At 38.2% G+C, this 14308-nt stretch overlaps 1 protein-coding gene across 2 annotated transcripts in view; it reads left to right on the top strand.

Annotated features, from left to right (window-relative positions):
* LOC101853118 (replication protein A 70 kDa DNA-binding subunit) overlaps window positions 1-3426 on the top strand; it is a 9481-nt gene extending 6055 nt beyond the window's left edge. For both annotated transcript variants that reach the window (XM_005107321.3, XM_005107322.3), the window contains exons 3-4: window positions 205-1035; window positions 3008-3426. In XM_005107321.3, the coding sequence (XP_005107378.1) occupies window positions 205-1035; window positions 3008-3379 (1203 nt within the window). In that variant the 3' untranslated portion in view covers window positions 3380-3426. The remainder of the gene's footprint in view (window positions 1-204; window positions 1036-3007) is intronic.
* The last annotated feature ends 10882 nt before the right edge of the window (window positions 3427-14308 follow it).

Genomic DNA, 14308 nt, shown 5'->3' with positions numbered 1-14308 from the left:
CAAAAAATCAAAACAAAACAAAAAGCACAAAGAAAACCACCACTAACCCCCTAAAAACAACCACAACAACGAACGAACAAACAAACAAACAAACAAAAAAAACCCCAAAAACCCCCCAATCAAACCAAAAACCAAAACAACCACCTTTCCGCCAACCTCAGACACCACTCTCACTTCGGGATTTTCTTTTCTTTTTTTTTTCAGAGTCAGGTGGAGGGTAGCTCTTCGACCCCGGGTTTGAAGAGGTCCTCACAAGACTCTTCCAAACGTGGCGTCCATTCGATTGCAAGCCTCGATCTTAACAAAAAAGGATGGAAAATTCGGGCTCGGGTGATCCACAGATCCGACATGCAGCACTATAGCAATGATAAAGGCCCGGGCTGTTTCTTCAAAGTTATTTTTTTGGATGACAGCGGAGAGATTTGTTGCACAGGATTTAATGAATGGGCACACGCATACTTTGACAAGTTCACTGTGGGCGAAGTGTATTATATTTCCAACTGCCTACTGCAGAATGCGAAGCAAAAATATGACACTGTGAAAAACAAGAACCAGATGACATTGGGTCGTGATTCAAGGATTGAGATTTGTCCTGATTATAGTAGATCAACTGTGCCAGATATGAAATTTAACTTTGTGAAGCTATCTGATTTGGAGAAATATGAGAACGACTCCCTTGTAGACGTTATTGGTGTTGTCGTAGGGTGCGACGACGTTGTCCCAGTACCGTCGAAACTGGGAAGCATGAAGCGAGACCTCCGGATCATTGATGGGTCTAAAATGAGAGTTACTCTGACCTTGTGGGGAGAGACAGCGAAGACGTTTGACGGCGAGAACAGCCCTGTGGTAGCTGTGAAAAGAGCTAAAGTTACGTATTTTAATGAAAAGACCCTTTCAGTGCTAGTGGAGAGCCCACTGAGGATGAATCCTAACCTGAAAGAGGCAGATGACTTGCGGATTTGGTTCGACGATGAATGCAAGGATCTTGATTCCGACCTGTTCGAAACAGGAGGGGAGAGGAAATTTCCTGAGCAGGTAGATTGAATGGGCGGTCTTGCTTCTGTTTGTTCAATATGCTCTCTGGATTTCTTTACCTAACATTCTAGCTGTTATACGGGGGCTCTCATGGCCTAGAGGTTAAGGTGGTGACATCTCATTCAAAGGTCGCGGGTTTGAATCTGGGTAGCGACAGAACAATTTTATTCTCTAAATTTGTCTCCTTTCACCTCCTTTCCTGCTCTCTAGCAATGTTCTGTTGTCTGCTTTCATTTCCACTTTCTGCCCCCACCCCCTCACCTCCTTTGCCCCCTCCTGTGGGCTCATTCTTTCTGCAGCCTTTCTACTGCTACTCCTTGGCTCTTCCTTACTGCTGTCTTTCTGCCTCACCCTTGATCTTCTGGTAGGATGGATCTACACCTAGCCTTCTCGGACAAGGGCGAAAAATCTCGGAGGGCCCGTGTGCAAGTTGCGCACATTAAAGATCCCTTGGTGGTCTAAAATCGATTATCTATAAGAGTAGGCTTCGGCCCCCACCTGGGCAAAATTCAAAATTTCCTACCAACTGAAAATATTAGGTGTGTCCCGCGCGCTCATATTCATATGACCTTATGCAGTTGCAAGCGCCGTAAAACACTTTATTTACAAAAACAAATTCTGTTATACTTCTTCTCGTCTCTCTCTAGTTCAACCCAGGTTCAGATCGGTTTCATAAGCTATTACAATTTTACAAACCCTAGAGAGCACATATTATTTGCTGTGGGACATCATGTATCGCTGAGAATTTAGCGTCCATTATTGTTTAAAAAGTAAATATTATGGTTCAGTTGCTCTGGAAACGTTAACGGCGCCATATTGGATTTTGTTTACCTTTTTTTATCCTGTTTTTTAAATTTGTTTAAATGTACAAATTCACTTTTAATTTTACATTTTACAGTACGTAGTAAAAGTACAGATAAAAAATTTGTGTTGAGGAATTTTTGGTATATGCTTTAGTTTTCATTTTATAGCACATTAAAATTATCGGCTAATTGCATAATTGTGAAAAAAAACCTAGGGAAAAATCTAACTTTCTCTGAGGCAATTTTTTATCAAAAGTTAAAGCAATCAAAATTTCCTCAGAACTTTTTTAGAACTAGGTGTCTCGTTAACATTCTGTGAAAGTTACATTAAAATCAAATACGAAACAGAGCAGAAAAATGGGATATTAAAGTGTGTGAAAATAACATTTTGATCAAACGGCCGATTGAGGTAAGAAAAGGCCGAAAACAACAGAGTCGATATGTTCTCTGGTTTGAGCTTTATTTCAGACTTCAGTACCCCAAATCTGGAAACTAGAAGAATACCAAAGTCATTCTCCACAATTCTTCTTACCCCTTGAGAGTCGGTAATTAAATATTCTTTTTGCCATCTTGCACCCTCTCATTGTAAGGCTTCTAAAAGTTCAGTCGTAGAGCAAGGCTTCATCTGCAATGAACACGTAGGGAAGGCAATTTGAATCGTTTGGCTGTGGCAAAGGTAGATCTTTACTCTTCAGTTCGTTGGAATCTATCTGGTCAATCCCACCACCATCAGAAACCCGTCCATCTGTTCCGAAATTCACATACAACAGCTCATAATCTCAGCATTAGCAATAGCCAACAGTACCATGTTATGGAATCCCTTGCAATTGTGATAATAGGAGCTAGAGCCAGGGGTGGAGATATAGCTCTCTATAATATGCTTGCCATCTACAGCACCCAAATAGTTAGGATTTTATAACTGCCATTTAATGTCCAACTGTTGGGGTTACATTTGCTGCCATTCATCCGAATTTCTTGGAAACTGGGGAAAATTTGAAAGAAAAAAAAGGATATACTAGATCTATCATTACCTAAGCAATTCTTGTCAATAAAAACAAACTAACAAACAAACAAACAAACAAACAAAAAACAACAGCAACAAACACATAATAATTTATTAACCTTAATTTACTCCATTTTTATTTTGCCACTCCGACTTTCTTGACCAGATATACAGCCTTGGTTCAACTGATGATTCTGACAACATACAGTCACAGTATGCTGAGGACTTTAGGTCGAGTCCTGAGCCAAGACCAGGATCCAGCTCCAAACGGCCGAGACTGCACAGCCCCCGTGTAGCCACAGAAGAAGATCAGTTCGATTCCTACGGAAAAACCATAGCACATAAGCTCAGGGACCTTCCTCGTGAACAAAGCTTGATTGCGGAAAACTTTTGCAATGTTGCTCTGTTTGAGGCCAGTTTTGGGAACCTCACAAGGGAGACAACATTATCATTAAATTCTCCTGTGGCAGATCATGGCTGTAGAGGGACTCCTGGTGCCAGAGGGACTGCTGGTGCCAGGAGAAGAATCCTGGATTAGGCAAGTTGCCGCTACAGGAGGAATGTGAAGGGGAATTACTGAAAAAATTCTAAAAATCCACATGATCACCTCCCTTCCATATCCGTAAAATTTTCTTCTCAACTTTATTGATTATCTTGGCCTTAATTAATTCGAGAGAGAAGCATTTCCCTTTGTCCTTGCTGGAAGCCATCTTTTCCTCAGTCTTGTTACTTGTGCTGTCTATGTTGTTGTTGTTGTTATCGATCCAGCAACAGCTGGGCTCTCGCCTTTCTGTCCAATGCCATGTAGTGATAAGTGCAGGTTTGCTGCAGTTGCTGTAATGTTCCGTAGAGTGTGTTGTCGAAGTTACATCTCGGAGAGACAAGTGTAGCTCTGGATGTCATTTAGGGCTGTGCAATGGAAAAGGTGATGTTCCACTGTCTCATATGCATAGTCACACAAAGGGCATATTGGGGGAAGTTCTGGTTTTATTCGGTTCAAGTGAAAGTTGAGCTGTAGGCCTATATGTTCTGTTCGACGGAAGAGCGTGGTCTGTTTCTTTCTCTGTAGGTGGTTGATATTGTCGTTTCGTTTTGTTGTAGTCATGTTTGAAGACTGTTCTGCCTGTCTGTCCCAAGGCCTATCTCTGTTCTTCCAATCTTGTTTGCTGTTGCTTTTAATGATTTGTTTTGCAGTGTTGTATGAAGTTGAAATGTTGGGTTGTTCCTGTCTAGATCCCCTTTTGGCGAGTGTGTCTGCTCTGTCATTTCCAGGTATGTTTGAGTGTCCTTGTGCTGCCTATCGTACCGGTAGGCCTACTGTAGTACATTGTATTAATGGAACTAGGAAACCAAGATACCATTGATGTTGAAGTGTATCGGTGTGACTCAAGGAGCTTGGAACACGGAGGGGATAAACATGGGAGGACAAGACGAGGTGAGAAGACAACTTTTAATCTCCTTAGTGTGACTCCTCCTACAATTATAATTAATAATAATTAATATTAATACTCAGTATTTTTACATGTTTGATTCATTTGAAAACTGTGCTGCCCTCATGTACAAGTTAGTTTAACCCTATCGTACGTCGTGTTTTTTCTATCGTATCCGTACGACATGGAGAACTCTGTGCCACCACTTTCCAAAGCGGAAATTTACTCGTTAACCTGATCCGCAAGCTTTGCACAGCAGTCTGTCAAAATGATTTTTTGAGAAATACTGAGAGTTTCAAAGAGATTTTTGTACTAGAAGTATTCTAAAATGTGAAGCATACAACCCCGGGGGTACAAAATGACCCCAGGGCGTACGGATAGGATTAAGGAGAATTATAAGTATAAGTTGAAGTAAAGTGAAGAGTTTTTTCTATTATCCTTTATCAGGCACAGGTATTTAAAGTTCCGTTTATTATGCTAAATTTCCTTTTTTATTTTCTTACATAAAGGCAAGATGCTGACGTTGTTTATTATCTTTATTATTATTAGGTTTATTATTATTATTATTATTATTATTATTATTATTAAGCTTTCTATTATTATTATTATTATTATTATAATTATAATGGTCCGTTCTTGGACCAGTGCTCTTTACACTATATACACAGCCCTTACCAAACATTTGACAAAATCATGGATTGAATTACAGGGGCGAAGGCTGACTTGTTTGACAGGGTAATCAAAGTGAAACGGGACCAGATATGGCCTGTAGATATGACACAAGAATCTTACTCGAGGCGGCGACTCTGAGTTGTGAATGAAAACAAATCCGGAATTCATATTGTATGTTCAACCGCCAAAATAATCGGGAAAGTATCTTATTAAATATCAGTTCCAACTAAAATTAAATTTAACTTTAGATGTGATTACATAAACACAAAGCAAAGAAGCAGAGACGTCAGTACTAAATCTATATGTTATAGATCTACCAGTGAGTCTAACTCTTTGGTAGAACATGACAATTATCATTTTTAAAATTTTACATTTGGCTGTTTTTGTTAGCCTTCCGCAGCCAGGAGCTGGTGTCATAATCGAGGTCACGATCTGATTATAGGACGGTAAAAAGTCGAGGAAAAAAAGCAAGTACTTGCAACAGTGAAGAGATTGTTAGATTTGTGAGGTAGACTCGACCAGTGTTAGTTAGCTTACATAATCAGGGCTTGAGATTGATTTTAACTGTGACCCCAAAGGGGTGAACAGGGTATATGTGGCAATGAAACAGCTAAGACTGCTATGCACATGTTCCCTTCAACTATATTGGTGGACTCTTCCAGCCTCACTTTAAGCTTACTTAATCAAAGCTTGCGACTGCTTATGGAGTGGCCCGAGAGGGGTGAGGAGGCTATTTCTGTGGCCGTGAAACCGTTTTGAATGTTAGGCATACTGTTCATTGTTGATTACGAACGTCTTTTGACATTTAATTTAAGAGGTTTACGTTTATGGATGAATTTGACAGCGACAATGTTTCAAAATTAGGAAGGGAAGCAGTGATTATTTGATTATATAGACGCTTCGCCCCTGTTGAATTATCATTTTTATGCCGATGATTCCCAAATGTATGTTAATGGCACCATTCAAGATCTGCCAAACATGATTTCTATCACTAAAAGTGGATGGCAGTAAACAAATTGAAACTAAACGAAGAAAAGACAGACATCATTCTGATAAAAAATCCATGATTAAATAAAGATTTGGAAAGTGTCAACTTTGATTTATATGGGCATTTGACATCTAGTAAAGAAGTTGTCAAGAATCTTGGTGTAGATCTATATATTGACCACCACTTATCAATGGGCTCATTTATAGGATCTCTGTCCAAATCAATTATTTTCAGCTGAGAAGGATAGGCCTAGTTCGAAAGTACTTAAACGAAGAGACCACAAAAACACTGGTAACATCTCTTATCCTATCTAGATTAGACTATTGTAACTCACTCCTAGCAGGTCTGAACAACAACTATTTGAATCGTTTACAAGTAATTCAAAACAATGCAGCTTGACTGATAACAAGACCTAAAAAACGAGACCATGTCACTCCATTATTAAAAGAACTGCATTGGCTCCCTGTAAAAGAAAGAATAATATTTAAAATCTGCGTCATGTGTTTCAAATGTAAAACTGTTCCTTTTTATCTACAAGAACTTATCAGTATATATTAGCCTGGGAGAAACCTAATATCATCAAACTATAACACCCTACTTGTGACACCTGTAAAATCATAGAAATTCTATGGAGAGAGATCTTTCTCATATCTTGGTCTATTTATGTGGAACAGATTACCCATGAAACTAAGACAAATAAAAACACTTGATTGCTTCAAAAGACACCTTAAACATTTTGTGTTCCTACAGGCCTATCCTTTATAAGTTTTTAACGTTATTTTTCATTATAGTTATATAGTTGTTCTGTTCCTATGTCTGGATGAAAATAGTGTGTATGTGTGTGTGTGTGTGTGTGTGTGTATGTGTGTGTGTGTGTGTGTGTGTGTGTGTGTGTGTGTGTGTGTGTGTGTGTGCGCGTGCATTAATATATATTGCATGAGAAGAAAGGAAGTAGAAAGAAAGGTTTTTGATAAATGGGTATTCCAATGTAAAGCGCATTGAGCTACTTTTTTTGGAAATGCGCTATATAAATGTTATATTATATTATTATTAGGCCTATTACATGCCTTATTATTATTATTTACAAATGTATTATTATTATTGTTATTATTGTTACAGTATTATTGTTACACAGTATTATTATTTTGATGATAATGATGATGATTATTATTATTGAATACCATAACTCATGAAAATTTGCATAATGCTTCAAGGATGTCTTCATGTGTTACCTTGCAAATGAAATGTAGCTCACAGAATAAAGTCAAATATTTCTTTTTTAAAAAAGCGTTTACAGAGGAAAAAAAAGAATTATTGATCTGTGTTTGTTGCGGCCGCGATTTTTTGTCATTTTTTGATCCGTGAATTGCGACCGCGATCTTTGCTTTTTTCCAACAACCCCCCCCCCCCCCAAAAAAAAACCCCCCCCCCCCCCCCAAGAGGCGAAAAGGACCCCCAAAAAAACCCCCCCCCCCCCCCCGGGCGTGTTAAAAAAAAAAAATCAACACCCCCCCCCCCCCGCGGAATAAAAAGCGGGGGTTAAAAAAAAAAAAGAACTGAACCAACCTCTTTCCTTTTTAGAAAGAAAGTTTATTTTCACTTCCGCTTCACATCGTCTCTTTCTCACTTGTTGACACCAAGGAGATGAAGTTGTTTTAAGCTCCTTGGTTGACAGCCATAGAGTTATTTCCTTTTAGATACATCTATGTTGACACCACATTGATTTGTTCTTTTCATGTGAAGAATATATTACACTCTATACACTCTATACATATATATAGCTGTTTCTCTTTTATTTTACCCTCTTTTTTTATTTTAAATTTGTTGGTGTGTTAATTTGTTAATTTTTGGTGTTTATATAGCGTAATGTCAATTAATTAGATGTTGTTCCTACCTTTTTATTATATATAATACATGAGTTTATTTAGTTTTATATCAGAGCGTGTCTGCACCAAAACCGAATACTGACACTGGCAGGCCCCTTGTGTGCGATTCCATAATTTACATGTACATGTAATATCCTGCACTTTTTCTTGAATTTACACACGCTTAGGGGGAAAACTGGGACGCTCAATGTTAAAAATAATCAGGAAACGACAAATGCAGTTTTTGGGACTCATAAATAGACATGAGGTTTTTGAACATGTGTAAATCTAAGTCTAGGTCCACCCATGTAGACTGGCAAAAGTGAGGGCAAACGAGGCAGGGGAAGGCCCAGAACAACATACTTAGGGAACCTAAACGAATGGGTAACAGGGAAAGATCAGGGAACATAGCTTTTTTGAGAGCATCGGAGCAAAGGAATGAATGGAGAACCATGATCGTCAATATCTGTTGCAGATCTGGCCCTGGATGATGATGATGATGATGATGATGATGATGATGATGAGGGGGGAAACGTCCAATCTTCGCATTGGTGGACACACGCCCCTATTTGTTAATATTTAGTGGTTGTCTGTGTTCTGTTCTATTTTTTAAATTTCATTTTGTAGTGAAACCTTTATTTTTCACTTTTTTACATTCTGCGAGGCTACAAATGATATCCTGGATGCTTAAAACAGAGCACAAGAAATTTTGGTGCCTTAGATTAAGCTGCCTATATCAAGGTAGTGCTATGTACGTCGTCACAGAGAGTTGAAAGCTTGAAAATAATTATGGCAACTTTTGCCATTTTTGTGGCAACTTTTGAACCAAAAATGGCAACAAATGTAGATGCTAGCCCAACATCAGCGTTTGTTGCCGCGGCTGCAATTTTTCCCATTTTTTAGCCCGCGATTTTTGTACTTTTCACCAAGAAAAAGATACTTCACAACATATTAGACATGTATTGATAATTTTAAGGTGTCTGTGTGTGGCTATTTTCAAGCAAAGAATAAAAATTGTACATTACGTACTATTTCTATCTATAGCGGTTTGTCTTTTATTTTTCCCTCTTTGTTGGTGTGTCATTATTTTTTTTTTTTTTAGCGTTCTGATGTGTTGTTTTTCTATTTTTTGTGTAGTGTTTATATAGCGTAATGTCATTTTATATGATGCTGTTCCTACTTTAAAAAAAAAAATGTGTTAGTAGAATCTATATCATGTCTCCACCAAAATGGAATACTAACACTGGCAGGCCCCTTGTGTGCGATTCCATAATTTACATGTAATATCCAGTACTTTTTCTTGAATTACTCACGTTTAGGGTTAGTTTTAGTTTTAGTAAGTGTTTTACGGCACTTGCAAAGCGTAATAAGGTCATATAAGTGCAGAAGATTAGAAGTGTTACAAGAGAATAACAAACACCAAAAAGAAGGAGGGGAGATAAAGACGATAGATGTTTGATAGGAAAGAAGAAGCAAACCACACCAGAGCACCCGCCAACCACCAACGTTTAGGGTTAAAACGGTCTGTCTTCGGATAGGTTGACACACTCCTTTATTTGTTAATTTTTGTGGTTGTAATTGTATATATGTGCATGTGCTGTTCTAATTTCGATTTCATTTTGTTGTGAAACCTTTTTTTTCAGGTTTTTACACTGTGTGTGGCTACAAATGATATTCTGGATGCTTAAAACAGAGCAAAAGAGATTCTGGTGCTTTAGATTAAGCTACCTCTATCAACATAGTGCCATAAGTCGTCACAGAAAGTTGAAATCTTGAAAATTAAAGGCAACTTTTGTCATTTTTTGTGGCAACTTTTGAACACAAAAAAGGCAACAGACGCAGATGCTAGACAAACAAAACAAAACAGACGTATGGGAGTGATAGTGATTTTAACAAGCTCCTACGGTGCAAATCCATGAGACTCAGTGACTGAAGTGTCTTTAGGCCATTCCCAAAGGTGGAACATTTCTCGTTCATGCACGGTAAAGTTGTAAATGGGCTGACTCATGTCACGCTCATAACTGTGCCTGATCTACAACAGGGAACTGCTGCTTTTTCTTTCCTAATCCTTACTATTATCATTTTCCTCTCTTTTGTATGTTTTTCACACTCTTGTGACCTGCTATTTCCGGGGTGCCTTGATAGTCGAAGCAGACGTTGTGCTGTTGAAAGTAGAGAGGTGAGCAGAATAAGTCTGATTCCCTGTAAGGACTTCTTTGTTGACATCCACTCCTTGGCGCTCATGACCTTAGGCAGTTGCGAGCGCCGTAAAACCTCTACTAAAACATAAAAATCCCTGAGACTGAGACTTGAAGGACTGTGATGGTGAATTGGAAACATTTATAAAGGAGAGGCAGCGGTGGGGGGTCTGGTTTAGTTCTCGTCTCTCTCCTCTGTACGGTACCTTGACAGTGGACAATCTGCCTTTGAAATAAGAGTCATGATCCAGTAAAGTAGTAAAGCTATAAATTTTAACAAAAACTGAAACAAGTACGTTGTCAAAATACTTTATTAATTAAATGAACACAAGTGTAAAATGTTGCTACATCTTCCTCATTAAAATAAGTTAAACAACAAGATGTGACATTTTATCTCTTTCACACACATGCTACTTTTTAGACAGCTCACCTCTCTAGCTTCAACAGCACAAGGTCTGCTTCGACTATCAAGGCACCCTGGAAATAGCAGGTCACAAGAGAGTGACAAACATACAAAAGAAGTAGAGGAAATGACAATAGTAAGGATTAGGAAAGAAAAAGCAGCAGTTCCCTGTTGTAGATCAGGTACAGTAGTTATGAGCGTGACATGAGTCAGCCCATTTACAATTCTATTGTGCTTGAACGAGAAATGTCCCCCCCTTTGGGAATGGCCTAAAGACACTTCAATCAGTGGCACTGCCCCGGGGGAGGGGGGGGGGGTATTCTCTCCCTCTGCCGTTCTTGCCTTGCTTTTGTACAGCACTACATGGCCATAGAACAAATAAATATTTACGCTAAGAAGAAATCATAGCAGCTGGTCTCAACAAAGCAATCTGGTTCACATATAATATGATATAATGCTAAATTGACGGGAAAAAAGAGATCCCCATGATATTGTTTGAAATAGATATTTCACTCTATGAATACTATGATAATGCTTGGAAACATCTGGGGGGTCCCTGAGAGCCAACAACATACCAACATATATATATATATATATATGTATATATATATATATATATATATATATATATATATATATATAAAAATATATATATATATGTGTGTGTGTGTGTGTGCGTGTATATATATATATATATATGTATATATATATATATATATACATACAGTGGAGTCCACTTATAACGAGTCCTGAAATAACGAAAAGTCTGTTATAAAGACATTATTCTAAAACCCCGTTTTTTTCCCTTCTTTATCTTTGTAAATAAAATACTGCTGTAGCGCAATCAGATAAACGCGCGAGTCGGTTATAGCGGAATATTGCTGCTGCTGTACACAGCGCATAGGCCTTTTTTTTTATAATGAAAACCTCACCAGTTGAGAAACTTGTTGGTGATCAAGCGAAACAAAGAATGGGAGAGCCCACGTATGCCAACGACGAAGGCCGGAGAGAATGAGTGGCGAGGGTGTGGCACGCGCAGACAAGCCGTTGTGAAGCAGAACGCATTGCCCGATAGTGAAGGCCTCCCTAGTCTAGATTATCTAGGCCTATCATGCCTCTCACTTCTGAAGCGGGGATGGAGAGGTCAAAGTCAAGGTGCTGAGACGGATCATGGAGTGAATGTATAACGAGCGCAAACAGACGCAGGAATGCACCACATTGTGTGGTGGGGTGGGGGGAAAACATAGCGGGCGAGTTAGCCTAGAGAACTTTCGTTCTGATAGCCAACGCCAAGCTGTCAACATCGCTAATGCTAGAGAAAGAAACCTGATTCAATTTTTGATCAAGTAAGACCTAGAGGTCATGTTGAACAAAGCCATAGTCAGAGGTAGAGGGGATAACAAAAAAGAAATAAACAGAACACCAAATGCATAGATTAGGCCTACTTTATCATTTCCTTTGATTTTATTACGAGAATCCTGCTATACCGGACATTTAGTACCGGTCCCCTCCCTCTCGTTATAACAGGATTCCACTGTTATATATATATATATATACATATATATACACATATATATATATATAATATACATATACATAATAATATATACATTATGTGTGTATATATATATTATATGTACCCCCATGAAGCATACCAGCCAGCAAGAGGTGATCAATAGAAAACCCAGAAGGAGAGTTTTTAAGAATTGTTAAAACTGTTTTTAGATTTTATCAACATAGTAGTAAAGGTCAAGTTATGACCACTAAACACTTTGTAAAATATGCTTGGCATCCACACAAAGATTCTTACTGACCACACTGTGTGCAACACTGATCCCTGTTCCAACCAAAATTCCATTATCATTATATTTTTCTTACAATTACAAAACATTCAAGAACAGAGACAAAAGAAGGCACTCACTCATACATGCAGCATGACTATGGGTGAATTCTCTGTCTGATCAACTGCTTAAACAGTTTGGCTGCTCATTTTAACCAATCAAATGGCCACATTTTCTGTTTCTTCTTTTTACACTTTCCCGCTGAAATCCTGGAGAGGTGAACAAACTTCACACATTATATATAGATATATTTTATATATAATATTTTGTCCTCACATCTACAGTATTGTTTAGCATCATATAAGAAAGACCTTCCTGACACATGCTTGTAAATAAATGTTATTTCTTTTCTAGTTCAGCTACAACAAACATGTCCCCCCCCCCCCCCCCCCCCCCACACACACACACACACACGCACACAAGTCTAGTAAAACAATGCTGCTTCCAACTGAAATGCAACAAAACATGGAAGTAACAATGAACCTCATAGTAATAAACATAATGCTTTGACTTTGGGAACTCGATAAACAGGATGAAAAAATTCTTTCAAAACAACATTGTGATTATCATGTAGGCTACATTGCTGCCAATCACAATAGCACCATAAAATCAAAACAATTTAATATGAAATCCAAACCTTAATATCACAGGAAGGCACACATGCTGACGGCTTAGTTAAAGAGACTGAGTATAATTATTTGTGTCACGACGCGGTGGAAACAGGCGCTCATCAATTTTTTGGGCATGAGGAGTTATTGGTTTCATCTGAAAGCCAATTTATTTGCCTTGCTTTCAAAGAGATAAATAGCCATCTATTTTGAATAGAACTCAAGATATTCACGATTGAAGGAAGTGAGTTTAGCGGGTTTCAGTCGTGAAATCAGTGAGAAAATGGCCACCAAAGTTTAGTAACTCCAATAGCTGAAAAAAGAAAAATGACAAATTTTGTGCATTTAATCAATGTTTTAGATTTAGAGTAAGTAAAATTCACACAGAAACGTGTTTTTATATGGACATTAAAGAGGTGGAGCCAAAAAATAAAAATTCGATCAACATTTCCAAACTGGGGGGAAAAAAAGCCTGTTTCTCCGATTTCTGTATTTTGACGAGCCCCTCATTTCACCAGGCTGCCTCACATTTGTTATTGTACATGTTTCACGTGCTCCATTAACACCATTGAGATCATTTTAAGGGGGGTGGGCAGCTTCTTCCCTGCCGAATCTGAAATAGAACCCCAGCAGAAAGACGGAGATAACAATTTAACTTTCTCACATCGGTGGGAATGCTGACGTAAAATCATACAGAGAGATATGTTTGTGATTATAATACTATTATTCCTGAAGTCAGGATTGCGGGAACTGTTGCACTTGACCTCTTGACCCATAAAGCACAAACAACATGTCCACATTATATCTACAATTTCTACAGCAGCATTTCCTTTTTTGATTAACTTGACTAAACATGAGTAGTAGGGGAGATTCACATCACCTGTGCCACTAAGACATCGTATCATGTATAGAGGTACTGTTGACAGGAAAGAAAGCTGCCATAAGACGCTGGAAACGACTGCATGTTCACTTATAAAAATAACTTATCGTCAAAAACTGCAATGCCAACATTGGAGGGCGGGCACAACAATTCAAACGACCACCTCAAGAAGTAATGACATCACTTGCGATAGCTCTGCATCAGTTTTGTTAAAAATGTTTAACGTAGACATGTTTTAATCCATATTTAATCATTAATCCATATTTAATCATCAATTCCGACAATCTCCCCAACAGAAAAAAACAACAACCAAAGATATATTGGGCATGATCACAGAGCAGACCTGTCTCTCCCTGGTCAGTGCTTGTCTCAGAAAAGCCTTCTCAATGGGACCTACATCTCCTATAGCATTCTCCAAAAGATGATACAGGAAAACAGCTTTGAGATGTGTGCAGTCGGTTACAAAAATATATAATCTGTCCCCATGGTTTTATGCACCCTGCATAATTTAGCAAAATTTGATCATTGTTTGCATAATTGATGATTATTTTCCTTTATCATTCTTTGTTAAAATTAAGAGAA

This window comes from Aplysia californica, unplaced genomic scaffold (assembly GCF_000002075.1).
Source record: "Aplysia californica isolate F4 #8 unplaced genomic scaffold, AplCal3.0 scaffold00592, whole genome shotgun sequence".
NCBI classification, from domain to species: Eukaryota; Metazoa; Mollusca; class Gastropoda; order Aplysiida; family Aplysiidae; genus Aplysia; species Aplysia californica.
The sequence above is the reverse complement of the archived record's forward strand: the minus strand, read 5'-3'. Positions and strand labels throughout refer to the sequence as shown.